General features: G+C 50.6%; 1 protein-coding gene across 1 annotated transcript in view; it reads right to left on the reverse strand.

Annotated features, from left to right (window-relative positions):
* Window positions 1-20,735, reverse strand: part of SH3PXD2B (SH3 and PX domains 2B) — a 112,511-nt gene extending 91,776 nt beyond the window's left edge. Inside the window, exon 1 of the mRNA XM_057541101.1 lies at window positions 20,491-20,735. Coding sequence (XP_057397084.1) covers window positions 20,491-20,565 — 75 coding nt within the window. The 5' untranslated portion in view covers window positions 20,566-20,735. The remainder of the gene's footprint in view (window positions 1-20,490) is intronic.
* Window positions 20,736-20,985: the final 250 nt, after the last annotated feature.

Genomic DNA, 20,985 nt, shown 5'->3' on the forward strand with positions numbered 1-20,985 from the left:
GGCCTGGGCACGGCTAAGTAACAGAAACAGGCGAGCTCCAGGCAGCTCTGCTTAACTGACACGCCTTATCCCTGCAGATCCACTGGCCCACACCTCTGCCCATGGCCGCAACTCTTGGAAAGGCCCCAGAACTCCATCGGTAAGCCATCCCCAGGGCAGGATGATATGAAACAGCTGTTGCCCCACCTCGGGAGCACTGTGATCTCATATGCTTTCATCACGTGAACTAGAGAACATGAGAAGGTGTTTTTGCCCCGTGAATAAGATCCCTGAGGCACGGGGGAATGTCCTCCGATCTCACTTTGCTTTGCAAATCTCTATGGTGGGGTTTCTAGGGCTGGCAAAGAATCTGGCTGTAATTCCCCGCTGATATTAATTAGAAGGGGTGTGGCTTCTGCACTCGTCACATGACTAAGTGATTACATTTTGATCTGGGTTGCAGTGGCCAGAGGTTTAAATCTGGGGGAGGGTCTGGTCCAAGCGCTTTTCAAAGTGACGGTCTTTTCTTAGATCACTGTCTCAAGGTATGCAGGAGCTCGGGCACAGCAGCTGGTTTTAGGTGATTCAGGGCTCGGCACTAAACTGCAGGGAATCCCATAGTGAGAAAGTTAGTCTCTGCCATTCCCTTCCCACCCTGACTGGCTCAGAAAGTTGGCAATAGTGGCTTTTCAACACCCCTTCCAACACTTGCTGGTCTCATTTCCTGAAGAAGGGACAGAAGACCTCAGGGCAGGCAACACTTGCCAGGAAGAACTTTAACACACTGATTTTCTTTTTCCTTTCTATTTCGTTTCCTTCTATTTCTAGCGAGGGCCGCTGGTTTTCCATTTATGATGGACAGCTAAAGTTTCCCTTTAAAAATAATCAAAGTAAAAGAGTCAATTTGAAGAATACTGAATTAAGAATATATAGTACAGGGGGTTTGTGGCTATGCCAAACGTTGTGATGGTGCCGATAGGATGATCAACAATGAGGGCAGTGCTGTTTTAGTGAATTCCTTGCCATTCTCACTCTGTCTGGAGCTCTGTTGTTTACAGGCCAACAAGCCCACATTTCTCAAGCTGGAAGCCCTCTCCCGGCTCTACAGTGCTGGTGGGGAACCTGGAATGACCTGGGAGACCAAAGAAAACATCTAAAGAGAGGGCACCAGTGGGACAGAGAGAGTTGGGGCTCTTTTCCTGCAAGGGCTGTGAGAAAGGAACATCAGCAAGACAGAGCTCCGTGCTCCATTAGCAATGTCTGCCCTGGGCACCGGGGACTGGGAGGATGTGTACGGCACACATCCCTGATTCTAGAGCAACCCCTCCATTTAACAAAGGGACTGGGGGGTGTAGCGACTTACTAAGGATTCCACTCTTAGCTATGGACTCTTTCCACTTCCACGGCAATATCCAAATTTCCTTGCAAGTTCCTCATGCCCCTCTGGGCCTCCTGCACAATGACTCCCCCAGAAGACTTTAAATCTGGAGAGTTCTTAGGTGATTAGGCCAGCGGTCAAATTGTCCTGCAAGAAGCCCCAGGCTCCTGGTGAGGTGGGTCGGTCTCTGGGTTCTCCATCCTGGTTTCCACTAGGCACTGCCACTTTTAGCTCTTCTATATATGGAAGAGGGTGTAACCTGGCAGCCTGCAGGCCCAATCGCCAGACCCTGTGGGTCCGCACTGCCACAAGGCAACCATCAGTGGAGACTTTAGACAGGGCCTGGGCTCCTCCATTGCCCACAGTCCTCCTTTGCCTGCTTCAAGCCGACAGCAGGGGGGTTCCAAGACTTTAAAATATACAAAAACCCTGCTCTAGACCGTCCCTCATTTTATAGTTGGGGTTACGAGGTCAGAGAGGGGAAGGGACTTGCCAAGGCCACACAGCGTGCAAGGAGGAGAATTGGAACCAGACCTAGGGCTCCTCCTGGGAGGTGCTGAGGATGCCGGAGTTCCACTCCAGAATGCTGTTTCTCAGACCCGAGAAACAGCAGAGCCCTTTTTAGACAGAGGGAGGAAAAACTCTGTCTCTCACGCAGCATACTGAGGGGCTACGGCTTCTGCTCACAGATCACACAGTTTCTGCAGCAAGTCCTTAGCCCAGGATAACTAAAGCTGTCCTGCACTGCAGCCAGAGCAACCTTCATTAAATACAAAAACACGTGCAGCCCTGAAATCAAGCAGCAGTGTTAGCTTCAAGATCTAGATGAACCCACTTCTTGCAGAGAGGGTTCCTGGGAATATGTCCAAGGGAGTCCAAGAGTCTATAAACCCTGGTTTAAGAAACCAACTTTAAAAGGTTAAGTGTGACCTCCCCGGCCACCCCAATAAAGCTCCCACACTGGCTGGGTTTCTGGGTTGGTGGTTCCTGGGAGCAGCTTGGTAATGACTGGCTGGGCTCCAGATCCACCTCATTGGCTATCTGCTGCCCAGGCTTAAGGTGGAGGACACAGTCTGGGGGCGGGGGGGGGGGCGGGGAGGGGGGGTAGGAGAGAGGGAGGGAGAGAAAGAGAGAAGGGTGGAGGAGAGTGGGAGAGAGCAAGGAGAGGGAGGAGAGTGAGGAGAGGGCAGAGGCAGTTGGATGGGCTCCACCGGCTTAACTAATGGGAAACATGATTCTGCTGTTCCCCGTGGAGACCACACGTTCCCTTCGGTTCCGATCTGTCAGCTCTCTCCAGCTGTCTGCCCAGCATCTGGCCTATGTAGGTCAGCACTTCCAACCTCTTTCTGGAATTGCAACACCCGCAGTGTGTTTGATTTCCTAACACTCCAGAGCAGCATTGCCCCCAGAAGTGCTGAGGTACGCATATTTATCTTTTTAAAGAAGGTACATTAAGTTTAATCCTGGAGAAATGCCGCCTGAGTGTCATGATGCCTTTGAAACCTAGGATGTCAGAGTGAGGCAGGACTAAGGTGAGTGGGGGGGGGGCCCGAGATAAAATCAGCAACCACACTGGGGAACCTGCCGCTATGCGCTGACCCTCTGCAAGGTGCTTTACCAACATCCTGTCAATCATCACGAAACACCTGGCAGGAAGGGGGGGGGGTGCCCTCAGGTTGGGGAGGTGGAAACCCAGGATGCCACCACGCCTGAGGTCACGCAGTTGGGAAGTAAGCGACTTCAGTTCCAAGCCCAGCTCCTTCAGCCTCCGAAGTCCCTTCTCCTCCTTCCAGATCCCCAAGGCCAGGCCTCGGCTCTCCTGGTCCCAGGCCAGAGCTTTCCTGTCCCGAGTCAGCAACAGAAACCACCAAGCTCAGGCGCCACAGCAAGTGACACTCCGGGGGTGGCCGGCTGCCAATTTTTCTCTTTTCAATTAAGTGATTGCTTGGAATGGGGCCCAAAGACAAGTGCTTGTGGTGTGAGTGGCAGAGAAGATGCTCCTTGTCCCCAGCCCACTCAGGCGGGTGGTGGAGCTGAGGTCTCAGACTGCACCTGGGGGCAGAGGGGTGCCAGGCCAGGAGGTTGGAGACAGGGTCGGTCTCTCCAAAGCACAAATTGAATCGTGTCTCTCCTCTGCTTCAAACACCTCAGTTCATTCATTCATTCAGCAAATACAGACAAGAGCACCTACTGTGCACCAGGCTCCCTTCCGAGGGCTGGGGATATGGCCGTGAACGAGGAAGACAGAAGCCCCCGTCCACCTGGAGCTTTCAGCCTAGTCGAGGAAGACAACAAAGGCATGTCGGGGCTTTAGGGGGCCTCCTCCTGCTCCCACCTGGCCAGGTGCTCCCTTGCCTCTGGCCCCTGCACCTGCCACTGCCTCTGGAGGAAGGATCTTCTCTCCCTTCACCTTTATAGCAACTCTTCACTTCCTAGGTGTCAGCTTAGAGGCTGCCTCCTCCTGGAAGCCTTACTGGAGACCCCCAGTCTGGGTCTGGCCTCCTTTCTCTGGGTTCCCACAGCCACCAGGGCTGCCGTCGCTCAGCACACATTCCTCTGGGTGTGCTGTTCTCTTCACGTGACTGTCACCCCACTCCCCTGGGAGCCCTCAAGGGGCAGGGGCCAGATCTGTCTCATTCACCACAATCTTTCCAGTGCCTGGTGACACTGGGCTCTCAGGAACTGCCTGGTGGGAGACCAACAGGCGGACAGACAAAAAGCCAAGACAGGGCCACACAGTCATAAATCAAGGTGACCTCACTCAAGGCTCTCTGAGTCTGGGGTAACAATGCTCTTGGAATGGCTGAGTGAACAGCTCAACTGCCAAGGGTGCTGGAAACAGAACCAGCTTTGTTACAGAGAAGAATGCAGGCACAGGGCCCAGCCCTGGGAGAGAAGTCCACGTTTCACCCCAAGACCTCTCTGGACAGGCGATGGAGAAAAAGAGAACAGCGCAGGAGCAATTCCAATTGCAGGTGGAGGCAGCATCCCAAACCATTTGAGTCAGGGCAGCCCGAGGGAATTCTTAGGAGGTGATGGAATTAGGCTGCATCCTGTCTCGGGTGGTGGTTACAAGAACCTACGCACGTGTAAAAGCTCATGGAATGCTATACCAAAAAAGGGAATTTTCCTGCACAGATGTAAGTCAAAAATTAAAAATAACAATCACTCCTTAGTGTCATTAAAAAAAAAAAAAGATAGGCACTGGCTTTAGGGTACCCAGGTATGATTCTCGGCTCTACAGTTTAAAGCTGTTGTGGGACTTTACAAGTCATTTCATGGCTCCGAGCCTCTATTTTCTCATCTGTAAAATGGAGAGAATAGTCGTACCTACTTTATAGGGTTGGCTAAGGATTCAACAGGCTAATGCAGGACAGGAGCTTGGCACATGGCCTGACTTACAGGAAGCTTTGAGTGCAATCACTGATAACCCCATTACAGAGGTGAGGCACGGGTGGCTCAGGCCGGCCAACTCAAATCTTTTGAGGTGAACTAAGTTAAAGGGAAAAGTCACGAATGTCACTCTGTGAAATCTAATCAACTGCCTCTCCCTGGAGCCCATCTTTCCATGACTGCCGGAGTCTCACCCAGATGGCGAGCAGCATGACCCACTTGCAGGGCCGGCCGGGTGCAGCACCTCCGTTCTTCTAGATGGAGACACGGAGCTGGTGGAAACACTTGCTGGACCGGGTGTGCAGCGCCAGCCCGGGCCTCTGGCTGCCAACTCACAGCCTTGCACACATCTGGCCCGAAGCAGCACGGGGAACTTTCCAATGGCAAGCAGAGGTGCTGGCAGCTGGAGCCAGGCTCGGCCGAAACCAACCTGAAGGCTAGCTTTCTAGGAAAGCCTCCAAGGCAGGCACTGAGGGCTCGTGGAGATCTCCCAGGCTGCCAGGCCTCAGAGGAGCCCAGGGCAATGCAGGAAATGGAGCCGAGAGAGGGCCTCTCCTGTGTTAGCAGGGTTGCCTAGGGGGGAGAACTGGGCAGCCAACAAGAGCACCCACTATGTGCAAGGCACACAGGCAGTAGGGATAAAGCTGTCTGAGTCATGAAAAAGAATCAAAATGGGCCACGTCTATTGGGCTGATTGGGCACTATGCTAAGTCCTTCATTTATGTTATGTCACGGGATGTGGTGACATTGGCTCACACGAGGTCACACAGCCAGCATGTGGCAGAGCTAAGATCTAAACCAGGGCCGTGGGGGACTTCCCTGGCGGTCCAGTGGTTAAGACTCTGCGCTTCCACTGCAGGGGGGACGGTTTGATCCCTGGTCGGGGAACTAAGATACCGCATGCCACGTGGCGTGGCCAAAAAACAAAATAAAATAAACCAGGGCTGTGGGACATGTTGAAAAAAGCCTGACGTATGTGGTCAGATGGGTCTTGGTTCACACCTAAAGGGCCCAGCACAGTGCCTGGCACACAGTAGGTACTCAACAGAAAAGACAGTAGTAGAGTCTTCTCATAGGCCACAGGCCCTCTAAGAAGCGCTTTACAGCTGCTGTTGGAGCACAGAGGGGATGAGGGCTAATTCTGTTGGTGGCACTTGGAGAGGCTTTCCAGATGAAAAAACAACTGCTCTGGATCTTGAGGGATGCATAGGGGTTCTCCAGCTGAGGACCAACACTAATGAGCACTTGTGAAATCCCCAGCACTCTGCTCTCAGGAACCCTATGGAGTGAAGCTTACTATCCATCCCATTTCACACCACAGTAAACTGATGTTCAAAGGGGTCAGGGGGCTGCTCCAAAGCCACACAGCTGTTTATGGAGGATGCCAGAATTCGAACCCAGGTTTGTTTGACTCCAGAATGCCCCTTCCAGTCCCCCAACCAAAGCCAAAGACACAGCAGAAGAAAACTGCAGAAGCTGACTGTCTAAACCAGAACAAGAAATGTGGGGTCCCACAGGCAGCGTCTCGGGGAGTTTCAGGCTACAGCTGCCAGCTCCTGGGTGAAGGGGCCCAAGAGAATGCTGTGAGCTCTCTAGCCACACCATGTGGAACAGGCAGCCCAGTCTCAAGACAGCAGCAATGCAAATAGCACAGACTTCCAGTTGGATAAACCTGGGTTCCAATCCTGGCTACACCACTTCCTTGAGCAAGCTACTCAGGAGCCTCAGTTTCCCCATTTGGTAAATGGGGATGCTAATACAGTCAGCCCTTGGCATCCAAGGATTCAACCAAGCTCAGATAAAAAAAAAAAAAAAATTCCAGAAAGTTCTAAAAAGCAAAACTTGAATTTGCTGTGACCCAGCAACTACTTACATAGCATTTACATTGTACTTACAGCTATCTACATAGCATTTACATTGTATTAGGTATTATAAGTAACCTAGAGATGATTTAAAGTATTTGAGAGGATGGGCAAAGGTTTTATGCAAATACTACACCATTGTATATTAGGGACTGGAGCATCTGTGGATTTTGGTATCCATAAGAGGCCTTGGAACGAATCCCCCCGTGGATACCAGGGGATGACTGGAATAGTATTACCTGTCTCTCAGGGCTGTTGTAAAGTGTAAATGGGATAATGTCTGTGACATACCTGGTACAGTGGTGGCCCTTTGCCCCCTTCCATGCAAAAGTAAGTTCCTTAGGCCCAAACCAAACCCAGATCATTAGGTTGAACTAAGTGAAATTGCCACTTGTTAAGTCAAAAATTGACAATTTCATATGGTTCAACCTAGTAGCATCCCAAGGGGTTATAATATTATATCTGTGCCCACTGGACTAGACTGAGAATTAGTTACTTTTCTCTTGAGTGTTTACTATGTGTCAGGAACTGGGATGACTCCTCCATTTACAGATGAAGATACTGAGGTTCTGAAAGGTTAAGTGACGCACCCTAAACAGCACTGGTGGAAAGTGACAAAGCCAGGATTTACACCCAGGTCTGGCTGCCTCCAAAGCCTGTGCCTTAACCACTATGATACAATGCTCAGTCTGGTGTCAGCGGGGGGTCATCACAAGGAATCCAATTCTGAGTCAGCTGAAGGATATCATCAATGGCCATCATCCTAGAATCTTGGGACCCAGGGATTGAGAGAGCCCAAGAAGTTATGGTTTCATTCAAGGAACACGCTTGGCACCTGTCCTTAGACTATGAGGGATTCAGGGTCTGGTGGGAGAGGAGGAGACGAGTCAACAGAGTCATACCCAGTGTATGAGCACCACGATGGGCTTGGTCCACTAGGAACCTCAGCATCAAAGCTGAGTGCCCTGGTTGGGTGACAGGCAGAAAGGGGTCAACTAAGATTTCTAGGATACTCCCTAAACAACTGCCCCCTCCATATAAATGCAGCTTCATCTTCCCGTCCCACTGGGCTTGGGGACATGAAGAAGGAGGAGAAAAGAACTAGATGAGAATGTAGAGGGACTGAGCTCTCAAACCCTGGGGACAGCCATCTATTAGGGGTATCAGAAGGGGAGTAGGGATTCCTCCACCAGATAAAGTAGGGGGGCTGCAGAAGTGGGTTCCAAACTTTGTACAGCCAAGTAGCCCCTTTTCCCACATGGAATCATATGTGGTCCCGATGGTCAGGTTCTGTGGGTTCCCTGGCCACCCCTGTACCCATGCCCTGCTGGGCTCCTCATCTGGCAGAGACTATTCCTCCCGGCCTTGATGTGAACCCCTATGTGGACTTTTCTGCCAGCTTCCTGCGCTTCATACACAAGTGTATGAGACAGGAAAAAAGGGAACAAGGGAAGCAGGGTCCCCTCTTTCTCCCTCCCTCCACGAAGCTTTCCTGACTCTGCTGTCCTACACTGTCCTCTCCTCTCTAGAGAAACCTGGGATAATACATAAACATATAATACAATGTAAAACAATGTAACGGCTCACAACCACCAATGGTCTTGATGTGTTTCCTATGAAGCTACACTGTATTACTGTTTCCACCCAGCAGTGGTGGAAAGTAAGACCTAGCATGTGAAGTAACCTGTTCCACAGGGTTGGTAATAAAGTCTAATGGCAGAGTCTGAGGTCTTAACAAGCATCCACGTTTCTACCACCAGAGACGAAGCTTTGGTTATACTTCTTCCCAGACCCTTTTTCTATATGTTGAAGTAGTTTATGAAATTAAGATCACATTGTATATACATGATCTTTTTCACCTGTGTTATATGGTGAGCATTTCCCCATTTCATTAAAAATTCTTTCAGCAAAAATTTTAAAGGATCCTTAGTAGTCCATTTATTTAATCATGCCTCCAATGATAAACATTTTCAGTATTATTTTAATTACCACACTGCTAAATATCCAAATATACAAATCTTTGGGGAAGACTGCTTTTAAATCTTAGGGGGGTGCATCCTGGACTAGTCCATTTAGAGTATATTTCTCAAGGTGTGGTCATTCCAGATCACCTGTGTCACATCATTCGAGGTTGCTTATTAAAAAAGCGCATCACTGGTCAGGGAATGGTAAAGATGATGATGGTAAAGGTAATATAACACTAACAGGTAACTATTTATTCAGTACTTTTATGTGCCAGGCACTGCTTTAAACCCTTTACATAAAATAACCCACAGTAGGTACTATTCTTACCCTCAATTTACAGATGAAGAAACTAAGGCACAGAGAAGTTAAGTCACTTACTAAGGTCACACACTCTGCCGGTCACCGGCAGAGCCAGGTCAAATCCATGCCTAACTTCCAAGTCCAAACTCTTAAACTTCTACCCAGAAGTTTTTCACCTTTTTTTTTTGTGCCACGGAGCCCTTTGGCAATCTGATGAAATCTATGGTCCCCTTCTCAAAATGATTTAAAAATGACTAAATTAAAGCACATAGCATTCCAAATGAAATACTGAATTGTAATAAAAGTGTTTCAAAAAATAAAATTATGAACATATGTACACTTTTATTAATGCAATAAATAACAAAATCCAGCAGTGGGTCGAATAACACCACAGTTCTGAAGCAGTGATGAGGATAAATGCAACTGTAAAGTGACGTGAAAATATCTGTGAATTTCTACTGGTGACAAAGTCACAGGTATTACTAATATCACTGAGGGTCGCTGCCTTCATTCATAATGGAAGGCGATGCTAAATTGCTATTGGAGGTTAGTGAGAATAAAGATGTACTCTTCCCCCTTCCAAGTTCAAGCACCCTCCGAATTCTACCCATAGTAAAAACTCTGCTAGTTGGTTTTCCCTGTTCCAGAGCACCCACCTCCTCTTGACCCCAGCTCAGAGCGCCACCTCTCTGGTCCAGCAGGGAATGGGGAATGGGCAGTCCAGGCCTCAGACCCCTGCCCTGTCCCCAGAGCCCTACTGCAGGCCCCACCACAGCCCTTATGCCGTGGTGACGTGTTCCAAACAGATGGTGACCTCTATAAGGACAAAGGCTGCCTGGTCATCTCAGCCTCTCTTTGGCTTGGGGCCAGGCCTGGCCCAGGGCAGACAACAAACCCACATCTGTGCAATTGACTGGCAGCCAATGGTGGCCCGAAGCCACAGGCTGCTGATTCACACCTTGGCTGGGGAGGAGGAAATGGTGACGCCACTGAGTGGGTTTCTGGCTTTCTTTGCCAGTGCACTAGGCAGGGGGTCCATGCAATTCTGCTTAATTAAGCAGAATAGAAAATATTATTCTTATGTGCTTTAAGGTAACATTTCCCTTCAAATCTAGGGGGTGAATTGACTATACCCTTCTTTATATTCAATGATAGGCAGCAGAGCCAAGTGTCATCCTGGGCAAAGTACTTCATCTTTCTAAGTCTCAGTTTCCACATCAGTGAAATGGGCTAATAACAGTACCCATGTAGCAGACATTTGTTGTTTCCACTTGTCCAGGCTCCATGCCCCCTTCTTCCAGCAACAGCGCTCTGCATCTCCTACAACTATTGGCAATTTCAGTGGGACTGTGGATCACAGTATCCTGCCCTTGCCTGACCAAAGGATGGTCAGGTGATTTGGCTGGGCCAATCAGATTCTCTCCTCCTGGAACTGGACTCTTGAGTGGCCAAAGGGACTGAGGGATGGAGCAGGTGCCTGCTTCTGATGCCCACAAGCAGTTTCAACGCCTTGGATGGCTCCAGCTGGCCAGGTCCTTCCTGTGACTGGGGGCTGAGCCAAGTTCTGCCAGAGCCATCTTTCCAATACACTTCCTATGGCTTAAGTTCGTTAGGTTCATTTCTGTCACTTGCAGCCCAAGAATCCTGACTAATACTCCTTACCTCACAGAGCTGCTGCTCAGATTCAGTGACATAAAGCATGAAAAGCCTGGAGAGTACAGTAAGCACTCAAATGAACGATAGCTATTCAATAATAATAACAACAATAAATGATTGTTAAGTCTTGAGAACAACACACATTTGGAGTTATTTAATCCCTCCCAAATTTCAGAATTCCTACTGGCTATCATAGATCTCTTTAATATTTCCCATCCCTCCCTCCCTCTCTAACTTTATCTTCACCTCCCTCCCTCTCTAACTTTATCTTCACTGTCTGCAGTCCTCCTGTGGACAGGTGCTCTCTCTCTCTCCCAGGTTTGTCTGTGTCTGCCCCCTCCACTCTCCTGTGAAAGGTGTTCCCACAGCCCATCAAGCCGGGGGAGTGCCCCTGAGTCCCAGCTCCTCCCAACCACTTCCATCTTGGATACCTCTGATCCTGAGCCCTGGCCGTGTGTGTGTGTGTGTGTGTGTGTGTGTGTGTGTGTGTGGGGTGGTGGTGGGGGGAAGGCGTGGCCTTCTTGAGGGTAGAGTCTATGCTTTCTTATGTATGTATGTATGTATGTATGTATGTATTTATGCCACGCCACGCGGCTTGTGGGATTTTAGGTCCCCGACCAGTATCGAACCCAGGCCCTCGGCCGCGAGAGCACAGAGTCCTAACCACTGGACCGCCAGGGAATTCCTCATGCTTTCTATTCTTTTGTGGTTCTTGGGCCAGTCAGAAGCCCCCAGATCCTTGGGGCCCCCAGCCACCTGTCAAGCTCCATCTCTACTACTCAAATCTCTCCTGCTTTTTTCAAACACGCCACATGCCAGGGTTTCAGCTTCCTTTCCCTCCTGTTCTGTCTGCCTGAAATTCCTTTACCCTTCTCTACTTGACAGCATCCCTCCCATGCTTTGTGATCAGCCTTGGGTCACCTGCACTGCATTGCCTTCTCCAAGTCCAACTTCCCCAAAACCCTAAGGCACAGGCCTCTGCTCATTCCCAAGTTCCAGGCTAGCCCTGACAGGCCATCTACCCTTCTCTCAGGACACTGACCTCCGTGAGGTCTGAATCCCTGCTTTGCGTATCTGTGTATCATCCCTGTGCTCAAAAGTGCCTGGTCCCTAAAGGGACTTACCTTTGTTCAGTGAATGCTCAAGAAACATTATCAGTATTACAAAGTACGAAGGTTTCTTGCTTGTTGTTGTATTGAAAGTGGTAGTTTCAGCAGCATTGCCAGATAAAGCACAGGATGCCCCAGGAAATTTGAATTTCAAATAAACAATGAATAATTTTTTAGTGTAAGTAGGTCCCAAATATTACATGTTTATCTGAAATTCAGACTTCACTGGGCATCCTGTATTTTCATTTGGTAAATCTAGCAGCCGTAAGTTTTGGGATGGCCGGGGAGACGCCTGCAAAAGCAGGCGGGAGAGCTCTGCGTGCGGGCGCACGCGTACACACACACACACACACACACATGCATGCACGACAGATGCACCTCTGTTCCCTTCTCCCTTCACCGTTTAAAGAAGGCCCCAGGCTTGGGCTCATTGCCCGCCTGCAGGCCTGCACCTGGGCCAGCACGTATGAGGAGAGAATGCCCTGTAGTTTAGATAATGGGGCAGAAGAAGGATGGCTTGCAGCAAGGCTCGGGCTTGCGGGCTCCTGGCAGAGTCCCTGAGGAGTGAGCCACACCAGCCCCTGCCCACTGGCCCCCTGACGGGAGACACCGGGCCTCCCAAGTCTATCACATCAGCTAGTCCCAATGTCCCGGCAGGGGGCAGGGGTGCCAGCTCTGCCACCCAGGATCTGGATGACCCCACTGGCAAGGGCTCTGTGAAAAGGACCACAGGGTCCCAGTCTCTGGGCAGTACCCCGGGCCAGGAAGCTGCAAGGACGGCTGCCCCAGCGGCATCCTCTCAGGCATTCCGCACAAAAGCTCATTTAATTTCCCCACCAAAGCTGCCCACTTCCCAGAGGAGAAGGCTCAGGGCCAACAGCGAGTGGATGACAGTAGGTCCCAAATATGACGTGTTTCTGTGAAATTCAAACTTCAGACCAGAGCCCAGCTGCTGGGCGCAGAAGCCATGCTCGCAACCCTCCGGCCACGCGGCCTACTGAAGAAGCCTCATCTTCTCTCGTTGCGCCAAGGGTGTTCATGTCTCATCACTTGCGCCCACCAGGCCTACAGGATGCTCATCTAGCAGCTCCCTTTCCTGCAGCTGCAGTGACCTGCAGCTGGTCTTGGCCTCCCAGGGGAAGGAGAAAACTGAGTCACACCAAGCAAGACCGTTCACCCTATCAGAGCTCTTTCTCCAAGGAAAAAAGCACGCATGATTTGCAACAGGATATGAGTGTCCTAGATGAGAAGTAGTACCATGCATGGAGTGGTCCCCTAGGCCTTTTTTGGCAGTGTGGTAACTCTGCCGCTTGCTGACGGCCGTGCACCTCCGGGTGGGTGACAGGCGGTTGGATGATCTGCCCAGGGGAGTGGGGCACAACTCTAACCTGAATGACCTCAGGGTGCAGACTGCTGAACTCCGGCCTGCAAGTCTTTCCAACCTATTCAGATATAAGCACTACAGGAGGGAGGGCCAGGCCACTGAGCAAGGAGCATTTCAACCAGAAAAGCATCTGCTCAGGCCTTCCACCCCTCGTGGTATTTTAAACTCATCTCTTGCCACTTCTTGGGCTGGAGGACTGGAAAGCCACATCCAGAGCCCTGGTTCCATGGCAGGAGTTGGGGGAGAGTCTCGGAGGCCAGCCTCCTCCTCTGGGGAGGACAGGCTCTTGGAGGAGCTGGAGAATTCTGCTGCTTCAGGACAGGATGAGGTGGTGGGGATGTGGGAACCTGGCTGGAGCTGCCACGGCCTGGCACTGCTTCTCTTTTAAAATGAGCATTCGCTGTTTTTTTAGTTTTACTAAAAACAGGAATATGTGTTCCCCACAGAACATTTGGAAAATAGAGAAATGCAATGCACAGATGAGCAAAAAAAAAAAAAAAAAAAAAAAAGAGTGACATATTTTATCAGCTATGTTTCTGTGCTTTCACAGACGCCTTCACTTGTAACCAGGTGCGAGTCAACCTGAGCACGTTGTTTTGCCACCAGCTTTTACTACTTCATATTCCCATGACAGAAGATGGAATACATTTTTGCCATCTCGATGGTATTCTAGCTCGTGGATATAGTATGTTTTATTTATCTTGTTCTCTACAGATGGGTGTTTAAGTGGCCCCCAACTTTTACTATCATAAATGATACTATGTTTGTACACTCCTAATACAGCTCATAGTTATTGAGCCCTTACTCTATGCCAGGCCCATTTAATCCTCACATCAGCCCTATGAGATTGGAACTATCATTATTCCCATTTTACAGGTGAGGTACAGAAAGGGTAAGTAATTTGTCTGGGGTCGCACTGTTGGTAGGTGGCAGGGCAGGGATCTGAAGGCATGCTGTTTGGTGTACTTTCCCTGCTTACCAGAAGCAAGGAATGGCACAGGTTCAAAGTCTGAACTAAAGGGACATTTAAGTAACTCTTGAGCTATGACAGCCCCACCTGCTTTGATCTTGAGACAACTGCAAGAGCCCAGAGTGTAAGAGCCCAGGCTGAGGATGACCCGGCAGGTGAGGTGAGAGGCCTGGCTCCTTGCAACCATGGACCAGAGGCAACAGGACGGCACAGTGCAGGTGACAAGGTCCATCATTTTTCAGTCAGAAGAAAGCAACAACCATTTAAAAAAAACCTACCCGAGGGACCTTAACGCCTACGGAGGGTACTACCTCTGTGTGACGCAGACAGGGTGCAGGACGAGAACCACCTGTAGAGGAGGTAGGCGGGCTCTGCGTTGCTCACGGGCCTGTCCCAGGGCAGCAGGGTGTCCCGCCTGGGGCCCGGCACCCCAGAAATGCCTCATGAATGAAAAAGCATGGAAAACAAATAGCAGGCCCCTAGGGCAGGAGGCAGGAGACAAGAGAGAGGCAGAGATGTGGAGCATGGCTATTACTATCGTTAATGCTAGTTTTCATGACTACCACTGATTGAGTGCCCTTTATACAGAAGGCATCAGGCTCAGCAGTGTGTGAGAAGTGCCCTATACCTGTAGGTAAGCACTATTACTGCCCCCATTTTACAGACCCTTGGGGAGCTTGTCTGCAAGGTCACCCAGCCCAGGAGCTCATGAAGAGAACTCAAATCCAGGTCCTTTCTTCATGAAGTAATGGTGCGTCCATAAGAAATGTGCTAGGAGCTGGCATTTATCCCTCAGCAGGAGGGATGGAGAATAGGTTGAATGCATACATTATCTAAACAAGCACACAATCATCTTAAAAGGGTGACACTGTCCTCATTTTCCAGATACAGAAACTAAGGCTGGGGGTTGAGTCAGTCACCCAAGACCATGCAGAACTTGAATGTTTGTCTCTGATACCCAAGTTCTTTCCACTCAAGTTTGTTGGCCCGCCATGCATGTTTCTGCAAAACAGGGTGCCAGGATGGCTGGGATGCTGGGGGCAGCAGGGGATGGGGCAGGCTGGAAAACAGAATGCAGCTAATTTGGGCAGCAGATTCACAGTTTGTTCCAGACCACTGAGCCTGCCAGCCAGAGGTCTCCCACAGACTGAAACGAGAACGTTGACAATAATGCCTAATAAGGGCGTGACCCATCCTGCAAAAGTCAGTTGCTCAGAGGAGAGACCCGTTGCTCTTAGAGTCTGGCAGGTGGAGAGGGAGGTTTCAAGGCCAGCAGCACAGAGCCTGCCAACCCATCACTCCGGGGGCACAATCAACCCAGAGGTTCCCTGGGGTGAGAATGACTAAGGGTTGGTGGCAGCTTGTGCTTCATCAGTCCAGGCTGAGTGAATGAACAGTGAGATGAGGGAAGGGCCAGGATGGAGAAACTGGGGCCTGGAGGCTTAAATGATCCACCCAAGGTCACTTGGCTCAGGGGTGGGATCACAGGGCTGCACGTACGTCACATCGTACGTCACATCACGTACTGTCAATCCCCATGCTGCCACTCTTTGCTGTGTGACCTCAGGCATGTGCCTGTACTTCTCTGAGCCTCCAGTCTCAAGGGGAAAACGAGAACACTAACGTAACTATCTGAAGTACCAGGATCCTGAGTGTATAAATAAATCCTATAAATGAATAGAAAACCAATAACTCAATATACCAAAAAAAGGGGCATAAAATAAAACAGGCAATTAACTCATAGAAGAGGAAACTCAAAAGGCTGACAAAGGTGTGAAAAGATACGTAACTTTACTAGCAAGCAGAGAAATGCAAACAAGCACTGCCATGAGATACTATTCCGTACCCACTAAAAAGTCTGACAATTCGGAGTGTTAGCAAGGAGCCAGAGCAAAGAGACCCACAGACACTGCTCCCAGGGACGTTAAATGCGCAGGTGAAAATGCACAAACCCCAAGAGCCAGCAATCCTGCCTCAGCTGTACGGGCCAGGAAGCAGCTACAAGTATCCTAAAAATCTCCTACAGGAGCTCGAATAAACAGGGGTATATTCATAAATGGAATATGAAACAGCAGTTAAAATGAACTGAAGCTACATGTACTAACACAGATCTCAAAAGTGTAATGTTTTGTAGTTTTAAAACTTTCAATACAAGATCTTGGGGACTGCTGAAAAGGTAAAAACATTAAAAGGTACATGAGGCCTAGCTGGGAAGGGGACTGATTGCCACAGGGCACAAGGGATCTTTTTGGGGGTGATGGAAATGTTATAAAACTGGATTGTGATGGTGGCTGCACAGCTCCATACATTTATTTAAAGAAATCAGCCAATTGTACACTTACAATGGGTGAATTTATGGTATGTAAATCATACCTCAGTAAAGCTACTGAATAAAAAAATCATATCTATTGGTCTATTTTTAAAATGTGCATGGGAATGACAAGCACCAAATGTAGGATACTGTTTTTATTTGTGGGGGGGTGATTGTTGGAGTGGGTGCACAGGGGGCTTTGCATTTGCAATACTTCATTTCTTAAAAAATAAAAATAAAAATGATTTGAAATGAATAGGGCAAAAGGTAAAGATCTGACAGCTGGATGGTAGATTGACAGATATTTAACTTATTCTATGTATCTGTATATTTGAAATAGTGTATTAGTATAACGGAAAAGTACCTATGTTAAAGGGCTGTTGTGATGACTAAATACACATAGAGAGCTTAATCCAGTGCCTAGCCCACAACAATGGATTAAATTTCAGCTGTTAAGATTACTGCTTCTATAACTACTTCTAGCATCTTGCTCTTCTTGACATCTAAAGATCTCAAGTCAGAGCAAGCCAGTATTTCCTGGCCCCTGCTAAGGGAGACTTTTTTCTAACCCCAAGGCTTCTGTACATCCCTCTCCAGTGTTGGAAATGGGGCGATCCAAAAAACCCTGCAAAACCTACAGGGAGCACTTCCTCCTCCCCTCAAGCTGGAAGATAACCTAGCTGGGGAGGGTCTCCCAGGGTGTCACACTTGAAAGCCCCCTTTCCATTCATTTAGAAAGCCCTAGGCTCCACGGCAGGAAAGATGCAGGCAGAGAAAGGCCAGCAGACAGAGTGCCAGTGGCCCCAGGGAAGCTCTCTCCAGATGATAATACTGTGTGTTGATATTACTGTCAACAAAAATCCCTACCCACCCATGGGGATCTCAGAGGCCCTGGGAGCTTCTGCCTCTGCATTCTCCAGATGTGGCCTACGGCTCTGCCCTTGGGCCCACTGATGATGTCTCTGCCCACAGGCGAAGGAGGCTGGGGCCAGGCAGTGATGAAGATGCCGCCCTGATCATGGAGAAGATGCCATTTAAGGTGGAACAAGTGGCCCAGCCTTGATGGGCAGCCCTGAGCTCCTGGTGAAGCTCTCCAACGAGATCTACAGCACCTGTGACCTGTTCGCTCCCAGGCAACTGAGTGATGAGACAGGTGGAGGCTGAAGTAGCTGTAAATAGGGAGCAGGTGGTGGGAAGCCTCCGTAACTAACTTGCATGTTCTCATGCAGTGGTTGGGGCAGGGCGGTTAGAAGTCAGGGCGTGTGTGATTTTGCCCTCCTGGGGGACATGTGTGGAGACATTTTTGGTTGTCACAATTAGGGAGGGGGATGCTACTGGCACCTAGGGGGTAGAAACCAGAGATGCTGCTGAACATTCTACCATGCACAGGACGGCCCCCCACAACGAAGAACGATCTGGCCCAAAATATCAACAGTGTTGAGGCTGAGAAATTCTGCCCTAGAGGGACGCAGCACTATTTACAATTTGCAGATTATAGAAGCAGCTTAGAGAGGTAAACTGACCAGCTCAAGGTCACACAGCAGGAAGTGGCCAAGCCTAGGGCTGTCCAACTCTTCTGCTCATGCCATCTCTCCAGAGTGGCTGGGCCAACTTCAGAGAGGAGGATATACCAAATGGGAAAAAAGTCCAGGCCCATGCCAATAGCTACCTCCATGCCCATTCTTTCTAGAGTGGCAGGGGCAGGTATGGTTTGAGAACAGGAGCAGGGGTCACTGGCAGTTGCTGGTGAGTTTCCTGCCATCACAGCACTTAACTTTCTCTGTTCCTGTGGATGACTCAGGCTTCGGTTCAACCCATTGCCCCTATTCATCTGATGAACCCAAAAGGCTGGGTAGAAGGGAGGGGACTCCCTTGAATCACAGGAGTAACTAAACCCACATGCAGAAAAATAAATTCTTGGTGAAATCCCTCCTCATGTGACTTTGGCATGTTCCCAGTCAGAGTAACATGGATACCACAGGGCGGGGAGGCAGGCATCTAACGGTTACGGAATGTCAACCCTGTCAGTCACAAGATCCCTTCTCCTAGGAAGTGGGCACCATTAACCCCATTTTACAGATGAGGAAACTGAGGGTCAGAGAGGCCACACAGCAAGCTGGACACCAAGATTTAAACCCAAATCCATGTTAATATTTAGAGACTTGTCTGAAAGAGCCCCTAAAAAGTGGTTGAAGGCTTACAGAGATGCCCCTCAGAGCTGCCGCACCTCCAAAAAACTGGCAGGGAGGGATCTAAACAGAATGAAAAGCCTCAGAGTGATCACAAATGATGGCAAAATTCCCAGTTCTTAAGAGGACTTTGCGTAGGGAAACTACGGTGTATGAAATCTGCAAAGTGGTGTGACCTGGTGGAATAACACTTTTTGGGGTCGAACATACTTGGATTTACATTCCTGTTCTGGCCCTGACTGTGATCTCAGGCATAGGACCTCATCTTTCTGAGCCTTAGTTTCCTCATCTGTCAAATGGGCTTAAGAACCTGTGCCTGATAGTTGTGTGACGAGAGAGGACAGGAGGGAGTGGACGATGATGCCCATTTCTTGGAGGCTGTATGTATTCTGGTGTTCCCAGCTCACAGATCTGGTGGGAGGCAGCATGGGGAATTTCAGACTTCCTCCTGTCTGCCATATTGGTAAAAACTGTCTTCATAGCAAAGAGGCAACTCAGTTACACACTCAACAGGCTCAAACAAGAAACCAAGATTTGGCAGCATTTGAAACAGTTAAAAAGAAAGGGGGTGCGGGGGAGACAATTTAGCCCAGCTCTGGAATCAAGGGAAACTTCACTCTATTTAAAGATGCCACAGGTCCAGGAAATAGCTTCCCACCGCCTGGCTAAGGCTTGAATAACTGGCTGCCCAGCCAATAACAATACAGGCTCACACAGCACACCCTTTCTCGTAGGGAGTGCAGAGTGGATTCCCGGCTATCTCCTTTCAGAATTGTATAGACTATTCGTGTAAGGCATGTAGATCTGCTATATAAGAACGAGCCTCTTAAGAAAAGAGATCCAAAGACGACTTGCAGGGAGGTCAAGGAGCTGAATTTAGCCAGCCAACGCCCCTTGCTTTTTATTGTTCTATACTTCTTTGTTAGGATTTTTTTTCCCTCCCTCTTGCTCTTTTTTCCTTCCTGGTTAACTTCTCTGCAGCTAGGCGCTGCCACTGCTCCCTTCTCACCACCAGAGACACCATAGCCCCCTTCCCTCCTGCAGAGAGGCCTCCCCAAGGCCTCACCTGGGCCCAACACCCCACAGCCCCATTATCCCTCTACCCAGAACCTCTGAGGTGGTCCAAGGGCACCTTGAACCCACAGATTCAGCTCCTAGGCTGGTGTGGAACCCATTTCCCATCTGGCGGGTCACCATCTACCCCAGGTACACCTTCCAGAGGCAGGGAAAACCGAATGCAGCTCCTCCTTGTTCCAGAACCTGAAGCTTCCCTGCGCCTCAGCCCATCTGAGGGTCCCATCTGCAAAATGAGGCTACTGGCCCATTTTTTCAAGTCCCCGCCAGCTCTAAACAAGATTCCCATTTTGCCAGGGAAATACCAGGAGAAAACTTTCATACATTTTTAAACAGAAGTTATTGGAGAGAAGGGGCAGGGATTTTTTTCTTTTTTAAAAAAACTTTTTCATGGTGCAGGCACTCAAAGGATCCATTCTCAGAGATCTCTATCGCTCCGGCTGTCTCCTCCAAAAGGACGGAGCCAACTTGGCGATCCCTGCTGGGGCTACCTGTGGCTGGGCACTGCGGGTCTGAGCGCCTCCAGACAAGGAGGGACAGGACGGGCGGCCTGAGAACTGGCGCCTCTCTCTGTCTCTCTGTCCCCTACACCGGCCAGACTTTGCCACGGATGGGCAGGGCGGGAGTGGGGGGGACAAGGAGGAGACGGAGAGGGGGAGAGGGGCGGCAAAGAGACGAGGGGGGGACGAGGCGGGAGGACACGGTGGAGGAGCGGAACAGGGCAAAAGAGAGGAGGGGGAGGGGGAGAGAGGGAGGAGCCGGGAGAGACCCGGGCCGCGCAGCAGCAGTGCCGAGAGGGGAGAGGAGGGGAGGTGGGGGAGAAAAGAGCAGGAGGCAGAAGTTTTCAGAGCCGGGGGGGCTCTAGGTCGCCCCCGACGGGGCACGGGCTCAAGGGGGCGTGGGGGTCGCGCGGCACTCACATAATGCTTGTTGGGCACCCGCCGCTTCTGCACGTCCAGCACCTTCACCTCCACGATGCTGCGCCGCGGCGGCATGGCCTCTCCTCCGCGGGGCCGAGTGCGGGTGCTGGGGACGCGGGGTGCTGGGGCGTGCCGCAGCGGGCCGGGAACAGCCGGCCGAGCGGTATCCGGGGGCTGAGCGTGATCCAGAGCCCGGTCCGAGCACGAGCCGCCGCCGCCGCCCTTCGCTCCGCGCGCCCTCCGGCCCCGCCGCCGCCCGCCCCCGGCCCGCCCCGACCCGCCCCCCGGCCCGCCCTCCGCGTCGCCGGCCCGCCCCCCCTTAAAGGGCCCGGCCCCAACGCCCGCCCCCGGAGCGCGGACCCGGCTGGCCCACGTCCGGCCTCGGCAGGGCCTTTGTCCCGGCGGCGAGCCCCCGCGGCTGGGGGAGGGGACGGGCGCGCATCCGGCGTGCGATCACTGATTGACCGGTGGATTCATTCCCGCACTCACTCCTTC

The sequence above is a fragment of the Balaenoptera acutorostrata genome, chromosome 2 (assembly GCF_949987535.1).
Source record: "Balaenoptera acutorostrata chromosome 2, mBalAcu1.1, whole genome shotgun sequence".
NCBI lineage: Eukaryota > Metazoa > Chordata > Mammalia > Artiodactyla > Balaenopteridae > Balaenoptera > Balaenoptera acutorostrata.